The sequence below is a fragment of the Canis aureus genome, chromosome 23, assembly GCF_053574225.1.
Source record: "Canis aureus isolate CA01 chromosome 23, VMU_Caureus_v.1.0, whole genome shotgun sequence".
Taxonomy (NCBI): domain Eukaryota; kingdom Metazoa; phylum Chordata; class Mammalia; order Carnivora; family Canidae; genus Canis; species Canis aureus.
Window position 1 is genome coordinate 4,646,931 of NC_135633.1, and position 24,031 is coordinate 4,670,961.

At 36.1% G+C, this 24,031-nt stretch overlaps 1 protein-coding gene across 2 annotated transcripts in view; it reads right to left on the bottom strand.

Annotated features, from left to right (window-relative positions):
- Nucleotides 1-11,093: 11,093 nt before the first annotated feature.
- Nucleotides 11,094-24,031, bottom strand: part of LUZP2 (leucine zipper protein 2) — a 472,421-nt gene continuing 459,483 nt past the window's right edge. For both annotated transcript variants that reach the window (XM_077866176.1, XM_077866178.1), the window contains exons 11-12: nt 15,326-15,412; nt 11,094-14,575 (exon numbers count right to left, since the gene is read on the bottom strand). In XM_077866176.1, the coding sequence (XP_077722302.1) occupies nt 14,471-14,575; nt 15,326-15,412 (192 nt within the window). In that variant the 3' untranslated portion in view covers nt 11,094-14,470. The remainder of the gene's footprint in view (nt 14,576-15,325; nt 15,413-24,031) is intronic.

Below are 24,031 nucleotides of genomic sequence, written 5' to 3' on the forward strand. Positions count from 1 at the left end.
TTCATTGTGCTTCTTAGATGCCACAATTAATTTTTTAAATCAAATTTGAAAAGCTTTATGCCACTACTTTTTCAAATGTTCTTTCTCCCTTGCATCACTCTCTCTCTTACTTCTAGAACTGCCATATTGGTATACTTGATGTTGTTCTGCATGTCTTTGAGGTTGCAGGTAGGAAGACTTCTCAGTAAGAAGACCTGTAAGTGTAGAGACCTTAGGCAGAAGCCACTTGGAGTAATCAAGGAGCATCCAGGAGAACAGCACATTTGGAGCTTAGTGAATAAAAGAGAGAATGACAGTGTCACCTTTGCAGTTAAGGGCCTGCACCTCAGAAGGGCCCCCCATGTGGTTTAATCCTCTCCTGTCACAATCATGAAATCATTAATAATTTTTTAACACTTTCTCCACATTTTTGTTCTGCCTTGGGCCCTGCATATTATGTAACTGGTTTTGTGGGAGAGGATAGGTTTAAAGGGATAGGACAGGAACTGGAACTCAAGTAACCTTACACTGGATTTTAAGTGTGATGGCCAGACATTGGAGTATATGAAGCAAGGTCTGGTTTGTGGTCTGGTTTGTAGAAAGGCACAGTGTTTGAGAATAGCAACTCTGAAGTCAGACTGCCTGGGTTCAAATCCACCTTTGCTGACTTCCTAGGTATGTGATCTATGTGATTTACTTACATTCTCTACACTTCAGCGTCCTTGGCATAAAATGGGAAATCGATACTTCTCTCACTGGTTGTGGGGAAGACTGGGTTAACATATATATGATGTGGTTAGAACTACCAGAATACTATAAGAACTATGTAAATATTTGCCATTATGATTAGGAGCACTGGCAGTTTTTAAGCATATGTCCTAAGCATGTCACCAGGCATTTTGCCAAAGAACAATGAAAGAAGTGTGTGAGCAACAGGGGCTGTGGTCAAATTTGAAATAACCGGAGGCCAGATCTTGTAGGGCTTTGTGGTTCTTGGTGAGAAGTGTTCACTTTAAAGGAAGTGTTGAGGATAAAGAGTGAAATTTCTGATTTGCATTTTATTCCCTCAGATCCCATCTCTTTATAAAAAAGATTTTGCATAGTATCTTGACTCAAAGGCCATTCAGAAAAAATAATAATAATAAAAGTAAGTATTGGCATTTTTCCTGCTTCTTGAGGGATACAAAATAGCATCATTACTGAATTCAAGACCAGCTGCATTCCCTAATCTTCTCTGAAGGCATGGAAGGACCTGAGGCCAACATTGTAATATAGTCAAGAAATGGTCTAAGTGCAGGTTCCTTAATGATCTACCCATTAGCAAACTTGTTGGAAACTGTCACATTATAATTCTGTTCATAATCATCAATAATGACCAATTTGTTACTCCACAATCACATCCCTGACAAGGATGGAGGCAAAATTCTAACTCCTATAATTTATTTCCCTCTCTAATCTCCCTTTTCCTGATTATGTCTTCAGTTTTTTTTCCTCCTCTAAAATCCATAGTTCCTTGCAATACCTAAAATCTATTGCTATACATAAAAATCTTTTATCCTGAAGGGGAAAATAAGATCACAGTTTGAAACAGTTTACAATTCCATAAAAGTAATGAAATCAGTAGCTTCCAGAAGGGACTGTGGCTATGGAAATCCCATCACAGTCATCTTATAGGGCAGTCAGTTAGATAATTGCTGTTGGAATAATTATTATCATTATCAACTATCAGTGACTGTGTTCGATATTTTAATATGTCCAAGCAGGAAGATGAAACAAAGCCATTGCCTTGCCAACTTGGTGACACTTGCTGGCATGTTCATTACTGTATCAGAAGTAGACTAGACATGGGGAGACGTACAACTTTGCTTCAGAGTTGGCTGAAAACCTGCAGTATTGGAAAGGTAGCAGGACATATTTTTTATTACAAAGAGTTTGTGAGTGTACTGCAAGGAAAAACCTTAGAACAGGGTGACTTCGTATAACCAGGCCAATGTTAAAACAGGAAAATGGGACAATTCTGGAATTTAAGTAGAAATTACACAGGTGCCATGCCACACATCTTTGGTGGTTTAAACTTTAGCTCACATAGGCCCCTCTTGAGTATTCAGAGTTCTCAGCTCCACCACAAGGAAATCTATTTCAATAAATCTAGAGTATGGACCACAACTCTGCCTTTGTAATGCTAAAATTAAGGTTGGGTGCAGGGGCACATTAAACACTGGGTAGTATGGAAACACCTACTATCCCAATTTTGGTTTTGTGTGCCTTGGCCAAGTCACCTAAAGTATTTCATTGATCATGTTCATAATCCGATAAAATGATCTCCTATAAAAACAAAGTTTTTGCTAAAAGTCACCTATCCCTGTTGCAAATTCTTTCATCTTTCTGTTTTGGAAATGTTAGATCTATTCTTTTTTCTTTATTAAGTTTAGAGTTAGGCTTTATATTTATGCCTGTTTTTTAGTAGTTAGTTCTATCAGAGACTTTAGAGAAATTTGGGTGGGGAGAGGATAAGCGCCAGTTCTCACAGCTCCATGAAATGTGAACACCTAAACCTCTCTTACTGTTTTGAGTGACTTATGAAAGACCAGTAGGCTGATTATCCTCCAAGTCACAGGCTTGGGACTAGTCTGAGGATTTTTTTTTTTTCTTTCAGGTTGTTGTTCAACTGTAAGACAGGGAAGCATTAAGGCCCATTGAGGAAGTATATTTTATTTATTCAACCAATGTCCATTGAACACTTCCTTGTGCCAGATTATGAGGATAAGGCAATGGAGAAAACAGACAAAACCCTGCTTTCGAGAAGGTATCATTTTAGAAGGTATAAAACTGAAAAAAACATATACAAATACATATGTAATATAAGTCATACAGTGGTGCAATTTATGCAGAGGAGACAATAAGGCTGGGGGATAGACAGTGATGGCATGCAGGGTGGTGAGAGCGGTGGTTCTTATTTTAGATAGGAAAATCAAGGGTAATCCTTTTTACATAGCAATAATTGAAATAATAGAACTGAGTAAACTGAATATCTATTTAGAGAAACAACATCCCAGTGAAAGACACTAGCAGGTACTAAATACTCAGCAAGTTCAAGGCTCAGCAGAGGCCAGAATAAATGAAGCCAAGTGAGCCATGGGGAGAATGATGGAAAATGAAACCAAGAGAGGGATGGGCCAGCGCTGTTGGGTCTAGGAAGCCTGATGAGGGCAATGCTTTCTAAAATAGAATTGTCAGGAATATTGAAAACTACTTGATGATTTTAAGAGGAGGAAGGTCATGATGTAACTTTTCTTCCTTTGTATTTTTCTTTCTTTCTTCTTTCTTTCTTTCTTTCTTTCTTTCTTTCTTTCTTTCTTTCTTTCTTTCTTTCTTCTCTTTCTTTTTTTTCTTTCTTTCTTTCTTTTAAGAATCAGTATGGACACTATTTGGTGACTAGACCATGGGGAGCAAGAGTGATGCAGAATGACAATTTAGAACACTGTTAGAGTAGTTCAGAAGTTTAAGAACTTTATCTTTAATGAGTATGTTGGTTGTGAGAATTCTGAACTTTTCAAGGGGCTTTAGGTCCATAGAGACCTTATCTCATTTACTCCCTTAAAAGAAATTTCAGGGCACATCAGGAAGGAGTCTGTTCACATACTTTCCTTTAATAAAAGAGAGAATTGGAAAGAGGGAGGGTATAAAGAAGTCCACTAGGCTTTGAAGCTTTGAAGTGGGAATGAAGACAGATTGAAAAAGAAAGTTGATGCTTCTATTTCCCAAATGAGAATAAAAATCTAATTTCAAAAAAGTAATGAATGTGTGTGGAATCATTTCTACCATAAAATCTGAAATGAGGTTTGGTTTTGATTAATGTTTTATTGGTTTTTTTAAAGGCCCCAGCAAAACTAGCACTGGGCCTATGCAAGTTTTAAACTTGGAAAGGAAAAGACAATCTGAAATGCATATATATTTCTTCTTCTATAAAAAATATCACTGGAGCATATAAATATTCTATTCATATACCTACTCACCTAATGTTTAAAAACAATTGCCCCATGTCTCCTTGGATTATAGATATACATATATTACTAAAATTATTATTGTTCCAAGTTAGAGTAAATTACTTCTCATTTTTCTCCAGATGTTATTCATTACTTATTCAGATACATAATAAAAAAGATCTAAAAATAATTCACACCAAAACAGTAAAGAAAATAACTACATTCTCCTAAAATTATTAGGTAAGAAACATAATCTCTTAATTAGTATTTTAGAGTCTCAATAGGAAACAGAAATTGGATGGCTTTAGAGAAAAACTGTGCAGTGATATTATATGAATAAAAAAGGCATTTGATGCTGCTACCCACAAATTTTAAAAGGAAGATCATATTTTGAGACATTCATCTAGCATTATCTGGACAAATCCAGTCTCTTTTCTTCAGATAATCACAAGTAGGGAGTTTCTTTGGAAACTAGACAAATCACATGTCCTGCTCAACACACACACACACACACACACACACACACAGAGGGAGAGAAAGAGAGAGAGAGAGCATATCCTATACGTGTCCAATTCCACATGCATGATAATTTTCCTTTTGGGCATTTGTGAATGTATTTATGTATATGTAGAAACCTTTAAAATAGGAATAAGAACTGTTTATTAAATGGTTACTATTTGTCCTATTTATGTAATCTCATTTAATATTTAATGGAAATAGCTATTATTATTATTATTATTATTATTATTATAAATAGCTAATATTATCATGAGGTATGCCATCTAATTATTCCCACTTTACTGGTGAAGACTCTGAGGCACACAGAGGTTAGCTAATTGTTTGAGGTCACACAGTTAATCAGCTGAATAAAGAATTTAATGCAGAAGTCTGACTCCAAAGTCTTTGCTTATAATCATGTTGTATCAGTTCTGGTGTCGTTATGTGTACGCACCTAGGGTTTAGATATACATATGCAGCAAAGTAACTTTTGGAAAAGCTGACTCAGAAGCAGTGTGTTTTAAGAAACAAAGTTAAGACCCAATTTCTGGAAGCCTGCAGAGGATTTCTTTAAAAAATCTACCACCACCATCGTGCCTGCCTACTCTTTGGCCTAAGCAAAGCACATAGATCAAGCTGCAGAGAGAACCAGTGAGTTTGCATTGTTTGTGACTATCTAAGGGAATAATAGGAGACATTAAATGCTATGATGTGTCAAAGAATAATGATCATCTACCAGGTCAGCTGGTGAAGTGGGAGTTCCTAGAAACTGTGCAGTATGAGTCAATCAGACAAATCTATCTTCAGATTACCTGAGAAAAGAAAATTATACAAAGCATACCGGAATTTAAGTAAAAGCCAATTAACCTTGGCAGCTACTCCATGGAATAATTAGTATTTCATTCCGCAAGTTACAGCCATGCATTTAACTATGTTTAACCCAAATTTCAAATAAAACTCTCAAGACAGAAAAGAAAGTGTGTAACTTTATTTTAAAGAAGAAAAAAAAAAAAAAAGAAAGCCTAAACAAAATACTTTCTCATAAACAGGTACTCGTTTTTAAATGTGTAGTGATTTTCAAAGCAATCCATACCTCAAAACTTCTACAACAATTTCCTGTTGTTAAGAACATTCTCTCATTATCACTTGAGATACGTGAACTACCTCTTCTTCCTTGGTCTTATGACTTCCTTCTTATTTCTCTAACAATGTACCTTTGCTTTAAGTATAGTCAAAGTGAATTTTTTCCTCTAAATAAAAAGTAGTTTGGTTACCATCAGGATAGGTAAAATTCCTTTGTGTCTCCACAAAACCATGCTGAAAAGAATTCCCCTTTTTAGGACATCTAGCAAATAGCCCCAAATGTAATTTCTTAGTCTAGTTCAAACTTCAGACAAATCACTAGACACTAGAGAGGTACATCAGCCACACCTGTGTCTACAAGGGTTGGGGATGATTATATTTAATGACTGATTTGAGATAATAATTTGTTGTGTCCATTTGCACAGCCTAAATTAGCACACTGTGTTCATTGCAACTGCCCTGAATGTTCACTTAACTACATATACACAATTATCTCCTGTGTTTTTAAAATTCCCTTGTTGGGAACTAGGGGTGGTAGAAGGGGAGGTGGGCTGGGTGTGGGGGTTACTGGGTGACAGGCAATGAGGGGGGCACTTGATGGGATGAGCACTGGGTGTTATTCTATATGTTGGCAAACTGAACACCAATAAAAAATAAATTTATAAAAAAAATAAAATAAAATAAAATTCCCTTGTTGGGATGCCTCGATGGCTCAGTAAGTTAAGCGTCTGCCTTCATCTCAGGTCATGATCTCAGGGTCCTGGGATTGTGCCCTGAGGCTTCTTACTCTCCCTCTGACCTCCTCCCCACTTGTGCTCTCTCCTCCATCTCAAATAAATAAATAACATCTTTAAAGAAGAAAATTCCCTTGTTAACACGAAACTGTATGTTACACTGTATGTTAACTCATTGGAATTCAAATAAAACTTGGAAAGAAAGAAAAAGGAAAAAAAAAGAAATTACTTGTGTCAAAGCAACATGAAAGATATAAATAGGAATAAAATTAGAGCAAAAAAAAAAGCATTTGACTGATACAGGCATATTTTGCTGAATTTATATCCTGGAACCCATGAATACAGACGTGTTATATACATAGATAGGGGAGTAAACTTATAAAGATATTCATACAATAAATTTGTGCATCCGCTAGTTAGAATGTTCAAAAATGCCAGAAAGTATAAATGTGTATGGAAACCTCTGTAATGATGCTTGCAATGCACATTTGCAAGGGAGCATGAATAGAAGCATCCAGTGTACATACACAATCGGTTTCGGTTAATAGATGGTATGCCCATGGATAAAACAAATGCAACCTAGAAATCTCCAAATTTATTTGTGAATTCCAACACCAAAAAAAATCACTTTTAAATGCATATCATGACCCCCCTCCTCCCCACCAAATAAAGTAACAATAAAAGAGGAAATGATAGACAGTGGGATTAGCACTGTAAGGAAGGAAGACTTGTCCCTCATTCAGAAAAACTCATCTATGTCTCCATTATGGGAGGGAAGAGAATAATTTTTGAAGGGTTCATATTTCCACACCTTCTATTTTATCATATCAAGGTGAAAACACATAAACAAGCTGATCATTTTCTAACCAGGTAGGTAAGAAGAGCAAGGTTGTATTCTTTGTCATGTATGATAAGAATTTATTTCATCAACTTGATAGTTATCTAATTTATTTCTACACCTAGCTGGTCTTCAGTTCCCTAGATTCAAAGAATGTTTATTTTTTACATTATATTTTTTTTAAAATTTGCAAACATTAATTGCTCTAGTATGTATTAAACTATGTCCTTATCTGTTGTGTAACAAATGACCAGAAACACGTCTAGTAAACACATTCTATTTTCTTTATGCCACATCTGCTTAAGGGGGATCTAGGTCAGGGATTAAAAGAGTAGATTAGAATTGTGCTTTTCATGACCTGTTCCTGCCACCCCTATCATACTGTTTTTTTCCCACTGTGTCAGAGTCACCTGAACTCACCCTCAGCGGTTTTCATAAGCAAACTGTCAGCAGCACATTTTTCTCATATTGGAAACACACCATTGCAAGATGTGGATTCTCTGCCAAGGGACACTAAGGTTTACATACTTGGCACATTATTCCAAGGAAAGTTTTGAGGAGCAGCTTTGAGGATTTCCCGCCCCAAAATCTTTATGTTTTGGGATCAAGACTGAAATTTGCAGGGGAAAAAAGCACCAATTTATCATTTTGAGTGTGCTGCTAACTTAACAGGAGCTTATCAGGGGTGCTCATCCTCTGCTCAATTCTGCTGCATCTTCTAAATTTGAGCCGGGACCATCTGCTGAACATCTATGTCTTGACTTAACTTTCGATGGGTGCTTTATCATGAAAAAGTGGTAAAGGAAAAAAAAATGGTAAAGGTAAGCCAGAGTCAGAACAAGGACATGACCCACTACAGATTAATCTTTCTTCTTCTCTTCACCCCTGGTAGAGATATTGGGGGACCATATGCTCATTTGACAGTTAATCAAACACAGAGGTCAACAGCTTCTTCCAGGATCTTCAAACGGAGCCTGATTTTCTAGGAACAAACATATCATGTTATATGATCTTCTCAAGATGTTACTGTGTCTGTATGAGGTGAAGTGAAATGGTGTTCTCAAAGGAATTAAGGGATTTAGCAGTGGGGAACCCTACAAAGGGAGGGAAAGGAGGAACACCTACACACTACAGTTACTTTACTTCTGATGTAAGGGCTGCCATGGGATTAGACAAGAACTGCATAGACACCCTGGTTGATCATGGCGCTATCAAGTGTGTGTGTGGCTTTTCTGAGTGCGGGGGGTGGGGGGGTGGGGAGGGGATAGGGAGAGAAAGGGAGGAATGGAGAGGGAGGGAGAGGCACTACCTCAAGCATAAGGCTGAGAAATAGAGTTTTTATTTTTATGAAAGAAAATAGAAGAAACCCATTTGGAAGGTTTCCGTGGAAGAAATCTACATTTCACTGTCATCTATACTTAACACATTCATAAGTCCTATGCTTCAGGGAATAGAAAGCAATGAAAACTCCCAGATGATGCTTTGGTGTTTTTTGTTTTGTTTTGTTTTGTTTTTTTAACATACTAATTCACAAGTATCTGGTTAGTTGTTGTTGTTTTAAAGATTTTATTCATCCATTTGAAGAGAGAGAGAGCACAAGCAGAGGCAAGAGGCAGAGAGAGAGGGAGAAGTAGACTCCTCGCTGAGCAGGAAGCCCAATATGGGGCTCGATCTCAGGACCCCTGGATCATGACCTGAGCCGAAGGCAGACACATGACTGAGCCACCCAGGTGCCCTCATGACTATCTGGTTATTTGAATTCAAATATTTGCTTTTAAATATTGTTCGCTAGTATCTGTGAACACTCTGAAAATTATCATTTGAAATTCGGATACCCATGCAAAATAGTATGTTTTCGTCAACCTTAGTTTAATATTATTTTCTCAGTGAAGACTTTACACAGACAAGATACATTCACACCCTGCTCCCCCTGCTTTGTGGTATGCTGTCAAGAGAACCCTGTTTTGTTTTATTTTGTTCTGTTTTTATAGCTGTTGAACGGGCCAAGGGTTGGCTACCCCAAAATGTGCCATTCTGCCATAATGATGATTTTAAATAAAAGTTACTTAAGATACAGCAATGAAGAAGGAATCCTGTGATCCTTCCCCCACTTTGTCTCCAGACAACAGGAAATAAATCTCTCATGGGAAAGTTACCTTCCCTGTACCAGGAGGTAAAGATATATCTTCATTATCAGAGATAGGAAAATTCAGAACCAAAAAAAGGCTTGTTACTTTTTACTAATTTACCATCCCTGCCCAAATTCTATTTAAAATTTATTAATTGAAGCTTTCAATGTTAAGTTTCCTTTATCCTGTCAATTCTTCACCGATTTATTGCCTGTTTGTTTAAAAAGTATAAAAACTGGCTGCTTAGGTCATTTTTTTAGGTGTCAGTTTCATCACTGGGTCTCTCTGCACATGTAATACAACATTTTTCCTGCTGTTAATCCGTCTTATGCCAATTTCATTCTTAAACCAAATGAAAGCGTTTGAAGGGAAAATTCTATAATCATGCATTAATCTGTATGCTTCCTTCATTAGTGATTCTCTCTCTTTCTCCAAACTGTAAGCTCCATGAAGGCATGGCCTTTGTAGGAGGGGCAATGTGGCGACGTGGAGAAACTCATGGATTCCAGCAACTCATCAGGTCTATATCCAGCCTCTTCCTCTTACCAGCAACACAATCTTGGGCAATCCAGTTAGTATTTTTCTACCTCAATTCCCTCTGTGAGATAAGGATAACTGTGACATTGATCTCAAATAAACCTGAGAATATTTAATAATTTTTTTAGAGAGGTCTAAAAGTAGTAGCTTGAACATAGTGCGCAATATTAGTACTCCTATTTACTACTTTTTTCTTGCCATTGCTATTTCGAACAAAAAGTGGAATGGCAGACACATTTTAGAATCTTGATGGATATTTTTTGACTAGCTGAAGGACTGGATGACTGAAAGAACAAAAGGGGAGAAGGGATCATTGAGATCACTTTATTCAGTGATTTTTCAAATCATGTTAGACTCGTAGTCCCTTTCTTCATTAAAAGTATATTCAGAATGTGTAAGCCCAACCAATGAATCAACATGAAAGAATGGATACTCTAGTTGATGGTGAGTGTTTGTGGAGTCCAGAGCCCCATCCTCTACATGCTCCTTGGCAGCCCTGGCACTGTGTCTGCTAAAGGACTAGGAAAGCAGATACAACTGCCGAATGCAGCAGGATGCTCAAGAAAATCTCTGATTTAAGTCCAACTGCTTAAGGCCCAAGAGTTTAGAAACTAATACAAAATGAAATAAAAGTGGCCTGCGTGAAGCCGGCAAATGTCAAAGGTAGATTCCAAAGACACATACATGCCATGTGAATTGTGTCTATTACATAGAGCAGAATTCCAAAATTCTTCCAGAAATGCCACGTCTATTCTGCTTAAAGTCAGAGCCACAGGCCCAGAGATAAATCTCTTAGAAAAAGAAGTAAGGAAAAAAATAAATAGCTCAGAAGCAAAACAAAACAAAAAACCCAAACTAAAACATTCTACGTGTTTTCTCTTCCTAAGACTACATCTTAGGATTCTCTGTTACTGCACTGGGATATATGCTCCCTTCTGCTTCCTTTTTCTTCCCTTGCTGCTTCCAGTTCTGAATTAATTCAGTCAACAAATATTTGAGGACCTTCTAGGAAGCAGCTAGTTCTGAGCACTTGAAGCTCATTTGCAAATAAAAATTCAAAAATCTATGACACCATGGAAGTCTACAAAAACAAAACGAAAAAAATAAATAAATAAAATGAAAGATTTCTGGGACAGGCCAAAGAGAGATTGAAGATACTCTCAGAGTGACATTTCCAAAATGTCCTTAGCTCTTGACACACAGAAGCAAGTACTATTTTTCATGTCAATATTTGTTTTTTTCAATTAGTTTATGTAGGAGGATATACATTGTAGTCTTGGTAACAAATCTTTATTGAGGAAAAATAGGCCATCTTTCAGTAAATTTTATTCTTCATCATTGACCATTAATATTATGTAACATGATCCAACAAATGGTTTGGGGAAAATTAAGACTTGTACACATGACTAAGAAAATGACCCCTAAGTAAACAAGGCTATGTTTTCAGAATTCCCTAGGTTGGGCCGGCTCACCTTACTCTATGGCATCAGTAATAATTTCAGCCTCTGCTGTAATTAGTGCTACTTACAGTACCTGAGCTATAAATATAAGATTCCATTAGAGCAAAGTTCACAAATAGTGTTTTAATCCAACTATCCACATTGTAATCTAAAACGGTAAATATCTGCTTCTCATGTAACTGCCTTCGGTTTGTAATCCAGTATGTTTTATGAAACAGAACTGTGTCTGAAGAAGCATTAGAATGCTAAATATCTGCTTGAAGAATTAAAAAAGAAAAGAGTTAGCCATCTAGTATATTCAGTATTCAGAGATTTAAGATCACACAGAAAACCACAACCAGGTGAATTACCGAATCAGTCCCTTTTCTTCTGAGCACGTTGAGATTGAACAGACAGTCAGCATTCAGTTGGGTCTTGTGAGTTTTAGGCCCTCATCCAATTTACATAGTTAATGCATATAAAAGGAAAAAAAAGCCCAAAACAAATTCCTAACTTAGAATGGATATATAGCATCGATTAGTATTTTTAAATAACTAGAGAAATATGTTTTTGTTAGTTTCATTAGTACTTATATTAAAACAAGTTTATTCCATTGCAAAGTATGTTTGTTTCTCAATAGGAGTCAATTTATATTCTTCAAATCTTAAGTAATCTTTTACTGCTTACCATTACGGGCACGTAGTAGAATTATACTACCCCAATTTAAGATTTAGGTTAATATTTTCTTCCATGTGAGGGTAGTTAGGCTATGAATGTTAACTTCTCAAAAACAACATCAATTTATGGAGCTGTTAATTAAAAGAAATACTGAGAGACAGCATCTCTTTTATGGACAAATCTTGCACATGTAAGTAAAACATTTTAAACCTTTTGGATTCTATTTTAAAGCAATTAAAGGATCGAGAAAAAAACACATTCACTAAAGTCACATAACACACTAAGAAAAAAGAAATTATGTGCTTGACTATTAAAAGGAGCTTCCGTAACATTTCTTAAAAATATCTATAAAGCACCTCTGCTACAATTCTTTTTTTTTTTGAAACAAATAATGCAATGATTATACCACAGTAAACTGCAGGATGCATAATGCTATCTATTGTTAAATGAAAATCTATACATTACACTCATGTAAAGCCCACTTGATCATGCCAGTAATTAAGAGAAACACGTTGATTATTGTCACATACTAGAGATTTAGGGCACAGGAAGAATAATTTACAAATGAAACTGTCCAAATTTGATCACATCCTTCAACATCTTATAAAAATTTTCAGAAAATATCAGCTCAATTCTCTTTTCATTCGTTCCGAAGGTGCCTCAAAACATATAAGGTAAAAATAGTGATTAACGTTCCATAGGGTCCATAGAGTCTAGGAGGGAAGTTGGAGCACATGGTGTGTGTGGGAAAGTGAACCTAAAGTGAAAGTAAATTAGCAGCTTTCCTTTCATAATCATTGGAGGTGGTTGGGCTTTCTGGGTACAGTGGGGAAATGATAAGCCATCAAACTTGGAAGCTAGCAATATTCCATCTAATAGAATCAAATGAGTATTAGAGCTGAGGAATCGGGAGGAAATTTGGACCTTCAGTTTTTTGTTCTATCTTGGGCACTTCATTGGAAAACTCAAAGGATCATCTAGAAAATAAATTCTCTTTTTTTTCTTGGGTAGCTTGCAATCTAAAAAAAAATACTGATAAATGGCATGAATTACTCCACAAGTATAACTGCTACATGATTATATCAATAATACTTACACTATTTATGATAGTTTGCCATTTCTCCAAATCACTAAATTTCTTGGAATATGTCATTGTGATCACAGGCATGCCATTATAGATCAGAATTTAAGTTCACCTATTGATTACAGATTTCCTTCCTTCCTTCCTACCTACCTTCCTTCCTTCCTTCCTTCCTTCCTTCCTTCCTTCCTTCCTTCTTCCTTTTTTTTTCCTTTCCTCCCTCCCTCTCTACCTTCCTTTCTTAAATTAACAATATATTCTAAGACGACCCGCCAGGATACTGTGCTCCAAATATATTAATTGTAGCTTGGCAGAGCCATTCTGTAAAATCAATCATTTTATATGTTTTGTGCATTTGCAAAACGGATCTAGCCAGCAGAAGAGTGCAGACAACCTGACTGGATCATTTAACCCATTAATTTGAGTCTTTAAGTTTGATGCTATACCAGTTCTATCAATCAGATAACTATTCGGATATCAATTCCTGTTGCCTGTGAGCTACATTCAGATTATTCAGGAGTGCATGTATTTGATTAGTGGTATGTAGAGACCCAATTTCAAAGATGATCATGGCTGTTGACTTGTTGTTTTCAAAATATACAAATCTAGGTTTTATTGGTTCTACATGGCTATTTTTGCATTCATTAAATCCTTATTTTAAAATGTGTATTATCTGCTTGCATATTTGTGTTTTGTAACCCCCTTGTCATCCCACATTCCACTACCCAATTTCACTCAAAAAAAAATCTTGCCAAGCATTTTAAGGATCTCAATTCCTAACGTGGAGTAATTCCAGCAGACAACTATACAGATGTGTCTATAGAACGCCAAAAAAAAATCTTGTCAATTGTGTCAGAAATTTAGTCATTCATCCAGATTATTTGTCTATATCATGTCAAACATGTTTAGTGAATTCTGTTAACTGGCTAAAAATCTCACAGAATTGCCTTGACATTATTTAGACATGGTTCAAAATATTAGGAAGAACAGCAATAAACACCCTCAAGGAAACAGCATATTCGGGTTGACGCAGATTCCAAACTTAAAGTGACTCCCATTGGCCAATGCAGACCAAAATCTTGGTGATATGGCTGCAATTTGGATTCTAAGAATGCCAAGGATCCACAACATTTTACCATCCTCCAGTTGATTTCAGAACTAGATCATATAAGTACTAGATACCCAATGAACCAGAAGAATTAAATGTCATTCAGTGCATTTGAGTTAAAACTGACCAATTTATACTGGGCAATTTACTGATGACAATGACTATTTATGACGGTGGATATCCATTTTAATTAGGTTATTGCTTAAGGATCATAATTGGCCTGGAATCTTTTGGAAAATTTGTAGACTACTTTATATAAAGTACAGAAAATTGTGAAAAAGTTGCATGCTTTAAAAACTTAGTATTTCCATCAAGCCTGTGGCTGAAAAAGAGTATGAAGACAATCGTAAATGAATGCTTTTAACACAGTTTCTTGATATTTACAGTATTTTTTCTTCTCTAGTCGCCCTCCCATCAAAGCTGGTCAATTGTTTTTCTGGAGTTTTCTTCACCTCACATTCAGTACAAGGAGGCATTTGCAATTTCTGTGAAGCAATACAGAAAAGACAATGAGGATAGTTAAAATAAATATATGTTTAAGGTAAAAATTAAAATCCTAACAGAACAGGAATATAAACTTTTGAAGCTCAACAAATATAGTAAATGCATGCTAGGCCAAAATAAAATAAGTGTAAATATGTTAATACTTCTATTTCAAGGAAGTACATAAAATATTGTTTACAAACAGCACAATACTTTAAAAATTATTTCGAGAAGACCATTCAACTCTGATTAACCCAACCCAAAAGTTAGGAAATGTGGTAAGTGAGATGAACCCTAAGAATTGCTATGATATAATATTTTTGGTCCAATATAGAACAGTTCAGAAAGAAGTTCGAAATTAAGTTCTTGAAATGTGCTTGTCATTTGTTTCTGTTGCGGATATGTATTTCTTTCTACCCCCTCTGCTTCCCCAAATCGTTTATCTTTTTTGTTTTCTAAGGAATAGATGCATGTTTTTTGTTGCCCGTATATTTTTGTTTTGTTTCTTGGTTGTGTGGTGTAGGGGGCGGGGTGTACATCCCCCACCCTTGTTCTTCTGACTACCTCAGATGATTAAACCAGAAACTTAGTGGCAGGCACAAGTGGTCATGGAAAGGTCCAGAAGCACTAGGTGGAGGACGTATCTCGTATTAGTCAATACAACATTCCTGCTTCAGCTAGAGAAAAATCATTGGACCCAAAGGATTCAAGTTCTTTCTGACAAAATCAAAACAAACAAACAAATAAAATACCTTTGGGGTAGTCGCTGGCTCTATAGTGACACTGCTTGATTGATTGTCTTTCGGCTTCATTAAGCAGGTCCTGCCCTCTTGTAAAAGCTGCAAATGAAAATAGATGAATGTAGTTAAATTCCATGAAAGAGGGCATAGAAAAATTCCCTCAATTCTTCCTACTGGGAAACTTCTTTCGCTTTGATGCAAGCCGAAAGGGCAACAACATAGGGACAAAACTGCCTCATCACAACCGTGGCCCGAGCCCAAGGAGAGACCAAGCACTGACAGGTGGTGTGGGGACCTTAGGGGTACTGATGGCCATCAGCTACTACGACAAAATTCCATTCAAATGGAAAGTTTTTCCTTTGTAAAAACAGTTGAACTGAAGTAAAGAATTATAAAACTACTGTTATTTGTGATGAATCTGGACTCTAAAACTTGAATATGTCCGTGGTCTGTATGCCTACAGGAACATCAATATTGCCAACTTGAAGCGAGTTAAACAACATAATCATCAATCTGTCTAGCAAAAGCTCCTCAGGACCTTGAACAAAGTATTATATTTTGAAAAATAAAATCTTATATTTTACTAACCAGGAATTCTCATCTTATTTATTAGCCTCACCAGTTTTGAAGAATTGCTGGCAGTGTATTCCAATTGGGCTTCATTTTTATTCGTATCTATTTTTTATTATTTATTTTTTTATTTTATTTTATTTTATTTTATTGTATTGTATTGTATTGTATTGTATTGTATTGTATTTTATTTTATTTTATTTTATTTTATTTTATTTTATTTTATTTTATTTTATGTTATGGGGGTGGCTTCATTTTTATTTTAACCAAGATTAAAATATTGACCTTCCCTTCCTTCCCCTTCACCCATGCTCTCTGCTTCTCTCCTTCCCTCCCCCTTCCCTTCTCTGCTTCTCTTCTCTTCCTCCTTTCCATACTATCTCTTATTCTTCCTTCCTCTCTCTTTTTCTGCCTCTTTATTTTAAACACATTTTCAAAGTAACTACAATAACTCTTCCTTGTAAGAATATGCTTCTTGTTTTTGCAGGGGGTGTGTCCTTTCCATGTGTACAACAGAGCCTAGAAGTTTAAGAGCGCATGGCCACTGGGTAGCTCTGAACTTGAACAAGTCAGTTTGTTTCCTTGGGACCTGACAACGGGGAGGAGACCTACGTGTCCTTCAAACTCTAACGTCCTACAAATTCTACAAATAGATGACAGCTTAAGAGGCTGTACAGGAGACTTAACCTACTCCAGTTCAGATTTTAGAGCAAAGTTATTTTCATATGCTCCCTGTTTCTGCACTATACTGCTCTTAACTGAATACACACGGTGATCCTTTACCACTCCATGTCTATCTGTATGCCACCTCACCTTCATAAAAGTCTCTCTCCACTGTGACATCCTACAACCAGCTACTCATTCCCTCCCTAGAATGTCATTTCCACCAGTAGAGAGACTCAGTCACGTTTGCCTGCTCTAAGGGTACAGAGCATATAGAAGTTGTATCACTTCACATTGTGTTTATCTGTATAAGCATGTCTAGCTCCCCAATATATTGCAATTTCCTTGAAGACAGAGGTTACATTTATCAGCTGTACATCCCAGCATGATGCCAGCACACAACAAGTGGTTAATATGAAATCTCTGAATAAGTAATAATGAATAAAACAAACATTGGCTATGAAAATATTTTAGTCCTTCAGAATTTTAATAAATGCCTGATTTTTTTTTCATACGATCAAACGTAGGTCTAGTTGATTGAGACTCCAAAATGGTTACACATAGCCCCTTCTTCTATATAAGCCTACATTATAGGAGCAAAGTAAGGTAACAACTATAATGATGGAAATCAGTAGTCAAAACCTTGACTCCTCATTCCAAAGAATTTTAGGCAGAGGCACAGAGGAATTGTGTATGTTAAGAAATGTGTTTGTTTTTATGTTGTATGGGCTTGAATTAGACCTGAGATCTAAAATTTTCCTATTATTATTATTATTATTATATTTTTGTTATGGTAATACACCTGGCTTGTGTTTTTTCTCATTCTTGCATTCAGCCTTTGAAAAATTAAATAGTTGTATAAAACCAGGCTAAAAAACCATGATCAATGCAGAAAGTATTCTGCAAAGTCTAACCTTTCCCAAAATATATTTTAGGATAATGGAGTTTCTAGGTCATACACATTTGGGAGAAAAGTTTATTTGAATATGAAACACTTGTATTTAAAGTCTTTCTTCTCAAGCTTTTAACATATAATTTCTTAAAGTTCTGGTCTTGGATGACCTGTTCATATAATTATATAAGGTTATTGTTAAAACACTATACTCATAGGACTGATAATTCAGTCCTATGACCATGGGGCTTGCATTTTTAATCAGCACTCCAACAATTCCAGTGCACACTAAAATTTGAAATCCATTTCTTCATAATGCACAAACGCATTATAAATCACCTAGAAGGACATATAACAAATTTTTTTTTCAAATCTATTTGACCTCAAAAACCTGTCTTGTGTGGTGTTCCACTTGAGGTCATTCTCATGAGGAAGATACTATAGGATTTGCAGTGGAGTTTTTTCTTTCATTAATGCAAGCACAGCCGACTATTTCAGAGAAGCCTTTGATCATCTGAACAATGAAAACTTATTAAACTTCAACATTAAAGAAAATATTATGTGGCTGAAAGATAGCTCGAACCTTTTTTTGATACTTTGATCTTATAATGAACACTACCTTTAAATTTATTTTTTTTCTGTGCCTCACGGGCATTGTAGAAATTTCATGAGATGGAAGTTCATAAAATTCTTAGTGTTTCTCAGAGAAGCAATAGATATAAGAGCAACATAATTATAACTTGCAGGTATCATGCCTTAATAACCATCTTTTCAACTTTGTAGCCATTGATAAATCGGGCATTCATTCGGTGAGAACATAAAGGGGAAATTTCTTTAACGGAGTCCTCTCGCATTTATCGCCAACATCACCCAGGCTGTCAAAAATTACAGACAACTGTAGTTAAGGAAGATAAAAGACAAAAACAGAGAAAGGACACATTTCTAATATTGTAGTATAAACGTAATTTTCCCTAACGTTTAAAATGCTTTGGAGTAAAATAGACTTTAGTTTGAGTTTTACCTCTGATGTTTATTCATTGGTGATCTTGATAAAATAATTTGATGGTTATTTATCTCTGGGCCTCAGAGATACAGTGCATAGAAACCGTAACACTTAACAGTTCATTGGCTGTAAAATGGAGCTACTTCACAGAATTATTTTGAGGACAAAATGAGAAAACAAACATATGCAGTATAAATACTAACAAATAATAAACACTCTCTCCTTTCTCCTTCTACTACTTTTCATGTTAGTATTAGCATTGTTGATGATTACAAGCCAAAAATTAGGATGAGCTGACACTGACATTATACATACGAAGTCTGGGGCAGAACCAACAGTCATTAATGAGGAAGAAGGAAAGGGCGGAGAAAAGGAAATGAAAACCTAAGTGCTGATTTGAAGGGTTGCAAAACCACTAAGGACTAATACTTTTAATTTGACACTATAGATAAAAAAAAATAATAAAATTAACATAATGTTCTTTTGTTGGAAGGAAAATAGATGAGAGGAATGCCCAAGTGACTCAGTCAGTTAAGTGTCTGACTCTTGGTTTCAACTTGGGTCGTGATTTCATGAGTCATGAGACAGAGCCCTGCGGTGGGCTCCACGCTCAGTGGGGAGTCTGCTTGAAAGATCTCTGCTTCTCCTCTCCCACCCCTCCCATGTGGGCGTGTGTGCACGTGTACGCGCACGCACACACACACACTCTCTCTCTCCCTCTCTCTAATAATTTTTTTAAAGATGAGAAAATAGAAGTTTCAAGGTTACGCAGAATGATATTGATGGATTTAAAGATTTATCCAATTAAACATAGTCATGAGAATATAACTGGCCAACTCCTTAATTTTACTCTTGTAAAACCATGAGCAGGACCTAGTTAAGGCTTGCCAGACTCCTGACTGGTGGAAAATAAGAGATAAATAGTCTTTATTAAAGCCTTTCACTCCATGATAATTTATAAATGAAAGCTAATACAGATATTAAGGGCAGGAGACTTCTATGTCATATCGTGTGAGCCTAAAGGATCTTACTTTTGTGTTGCTTTACCTTTGTTTTGATAACTTAACCATAGTTGATGTTTTGGTTCCATACTTTGTGAAGGTAAATGGTGGTTAAACTGTAAATAAAAACCTTTTTGGGGTGTTAATTTAAAAAATAATTGTGTGAACACAATATACAGATGCCTTTTTAAATGTGACAATAACACATAATCTTTTTTTTCCCAATTCTTTCTCCCAGTGTCTTTGTTGCTATTAATACTGCTGGCTTTTTCATGGTCTTAAAATTCTGTTTAATAGCCCTCCTCCCTTGACGTTTTATTATCTAATCTCTTGTCCCCTTCATCTCAACCCCTCATATTTACACATGACGAGATCAACAGTTATACAATGTTTTCAAGGCCATAAAAGTATTGTGGCTGTAATTTGGGTTCATTCCAAGATTCCACGTACTTTTTTCCTCACAAGATTATTTAACCTTATAACGTCTTATTGTCATGTTAGATTTTACAGTTTCAGCTAATGACACAATTTTTAACAACAAAATACTTCCTCTTCCTCGGGTACTTTTGAAACATTCAACAAAGACAACTTAGTAAATAGTAGGTACCTATGGGGGGCTGATGAATCAGTGAGATGTATTATCCAGAAAAGAAGAAAATATGACTCTTGGTTACTTAGGGTGACTGGGGATTTCTTCATGAAGGAAGTGACAAAGAAATTCATCCCTAGGGATCCCTGGGTGGCGCAGCGGTTTGGCGCCTGCCTTTGGCCCAGGGCGCGATCCTGGAGACCCGGGATCGAATCCCACGTCGGGCTCCCGGTGCATGGAGCCTGCTTCTCCCTCTGCCTGTGTCTCTGCCTCTCTCTCTCTCTCTGTGACTATCATGAATAAATAAATAAAATCTTTAAAAAAAAAAAAAAAAAGAAATTCATCCCTGTGTAATGGGTAGAGTTGTCTGCGGCAGAGTCAGGAGGAGGAAGAAGTTACACTATTCATGAAGTTGGAGAACACATCAAAGGTCATAGTGCTGAGGTCAGCCAAGACGGTTACTACTGAGCGCTAACTAGAAAAGGAATAGTTCATGGGATACCTTCTAGGCCACATAGTGATATGTATACTTAACTTTGCAATTATGAAGAGACAGGTATAGTATAAATATCCTGCAAAAATACGCCTACTTGTCTGAGGAAGTTTACAAGTTAATGCTTTCCTTATGTGGGAATCTAAAGAGATTCATTAGTAGGGCTTGACAGTGATCAGTCTGTACAACACCTGCCTAAAAATGCAGTCCCTTGTTCAGGGTGTGATCTCCTGGGTCATGAGACTGAGCCCCACTGTTGGGCTCTGCACTCAGCAGGGAGTTTGCTTGAAGATTCTCTCCCTCTGCTGCTCCCTGCACTCACTCACGCACTCACTCTCAAATAAATATTAAGAAAATAAATAAATCTTAAACAAACAAACCAAACAAAAAGACCCGCCATCCCTCAGCAGAACCTTTTTCCTTATAGTGTAACTTTTGGAATCCATGCCATTTTTATAAGCCCTTGTCTCTCCCTTGCACTATTCTGGAGATCATCAGGACTTGTCAGGGCAGCTTCCTTTTCCTTCTCTCGTCAGGCTGACAAGAAGCTGAAACTCGGCTACATTTTTCAGAAATTGTGTTTAAATACTCAAATATCTGGAGTTGGGAGTTTCAGAACTTATTTCATGAGTCGATTGCTAAGTTAAATTATGCAACTGAAAGAACAATAACCAAAAAAAAAGATTCTTTATTCAAATGATTTGCATTCAATCTGTGCTGGAAACTTATACACTACATATGATCAAGGCATGTTTAACTTTTCATCACAATTCAACTCAAGAGACAGTAAATCTTGAGACTCTTCCCTTATAGGCATTGGTCAGAATCTAAGAAAAGCAACAACAAGGACAACAATACTTAATACAATTTAACTGCTACATATAGACTCAAGAGCGATCATTGCCTGAGGATTATGCTATCTTGGCTTGCAAAAGCAAAACTTGCAGATGACAGTAGCTGACAGTCTTTCCATGGGTGAGCCTGTAAACCATTTTTTATTAAAATTATTCAATATGTTAGACTGTAATCCTTCTCTGTCTTTCAGAGATCATGGGGTTTATTCCCTTATTTCTTTCCTTGATTATTGAACTAAACTATTCAACTCTCTCTAACCTTGCTTTCTCCAATCTATCTGCCACTCAGTCTCCAGAAATATCTTCCTAACGTCTATTTCGTCAGGCTAACTCATTGCCCCCCAAAATCCATCACATCAAAACAAATTAGAAAAACATCACCCCATACACAAATGTGTGATTTCCCATTGCCTATAAAGTACAGAAGGCTGGGGAGACGGATGGGATAAGGGAGTTGGAGACTGTTTTCTTAAACAGGTGAGAAGTGATATAGGAGCATGGCCTTCGGACTCACCTTGATGAACTACAGCAAAGTCTCAGAAGACAAATGACTGGGTCTTAAGCGAATGAGTCTCTGCTGTCACCTACTCAGGCTCATACATTTTCTTTTTATTACTGTTGTTAAGTGCACACACATATACAGAACTTTTTGTCACACTGATTTTGCTTTTTTTATTTTTTTTGGACTCATTCCCCAATACCACCTAGAATAATGATCAATTTCCATTCTTTTCATTCTTTCTGGGACAAGCTGAAATGGAACAGTCAATTTAGAAAGAAGTGAAAAATGCTACTTTATACAAGAGATTTTATGACTAAACAGAATAAGGTAGTGGTTAAATTTGTAGGCTAAGAAGTCTGTCTTAACCAGTGTTCAAGTCTTTAAACCTACTGCTTACTAGCTTTGTGGTCTTTGATAAGTTATCCATGTTTTCTTAATCTAAATTTCCATTTTTGTGAAGTGTAGAACTATATTTTTTTATAAACGTTTGTAAGGATTACCTAGGAGAATGATTTAAATCACTTAGCTCAGTGCCTCTTACTATAAGATCTCAATATATTGTAGTAGCAATTATGAACCTAACAGTGAATTTGTCAACCACCCGGAACAGAGCACCTGATGCGTATGAGGTTCTCCGTAAGTCATACCTATTGTTATATCGTAGTAGACTCCCTGATACTATGTCTTCATCAAAGAATTGTTTATATAAATGATATATGTGGCTCACACAGCTTGGAAGGAAAAGTAGTTCTACACGAACTTTTTCAGAGGCATTAATACAATGCCATTCTCATGTCATTGCAGGAAAATGATACGACCCAATTACACCAATAATTTACAAATAATCATTACAATAGTAAGCTATTTTTTTCTGTCAAATGAGGAAACAAGGAAAAATGATACATTTCCTGTTGTTGGCTCCAGCCTGATAAAATAGGCTTCTCTCTTTCTTGCTCTATTTCTCTTTTACCATGCTGGTGTAGAAATAAATCAATATGGATATTTTGGAAAATAAGTTAATCAGATAGGTACAGTGGTCTTAAATATGTTCATGATTCAGCATTTCACTTGGGATAGTCTCTCTCTGAAGAAAATAATCCACATTTAAAGAAAAAAGAAAGAAGGGGAACCTTTTCACACAGAAATCTGAATTTGGGATTTGTATAACAGTAAAAGAGAAAACAAAATAATGGTTGAATATAAGTAAGCTCATTAAATAATGATAAAATAAGATGAAATATTGTTGTAGTCATGAAGACATTTGTAGGATTCTTATTAATATGAAAAACACCTATGCTAAAGACACGTAATAAATACAAAATTATACAGTTAAAATCACAGCGATGCATAAGAAGTGCGTGTAAAACATACAGAAATAAATGCACCAAACTTGACACTGACAAATGTCGAAGCACAGCAATTAAGTTGGGGAGAACAAAACAGACAATTTTGTTGTGCTTTCCTATTTTTGATGATTTCAAAATAACACAGAACACATATCTGCCTGCCTGCCTGCCTTTCCATCTCTGAAACTGTTCATCTCTTCACCTGTTGTTCCACTCCTGTCCTCCCTCCTGCCCTCCGTCTTTTTCACCCACTTTCCCCTCCCCACTCTTTGTTCTCTTTCTTTTCTTTCTCCTTTTTCTTCTTCCTTGGGGGACATGGCTGTTCTGATGCTTTTCAATGAGCTACAACCACCTATAGAAGAACTGTTTATCCGTATAGTTTCCCTATAGAAAAAATATATATGTTCATTTAAAAAATGTGATTTTAAGTTGAAACAGTGCCTGGACACTTAAGCTCTCCCTTCTTTATCAATTTGAGTCTCAAGTTTTCTCTAACAAACGGAAAAGTTCAGATGTCATTTTTTCTCATGCACATATGATTTAAAAAATGTAATTTTGCTTGTGGAAGAATGGATACAGATGCAACTAGCTTTGGTGAATAATTGATTAATTATGCAAGTTAACTATTTTCTATCTTAAGACACACACACAAAAAATGTTTAAGTAGTAATCTTGAAAATTTCACAAAATTGTGCAATCTGGCTAGCACTGGTCTTCAAAACATTCCATCTCAGGTAAAATTTAACCTGATTAGTAATATACATATATCCAAAAATTCCAGTTGTAAAATATGAAGACTGATGAG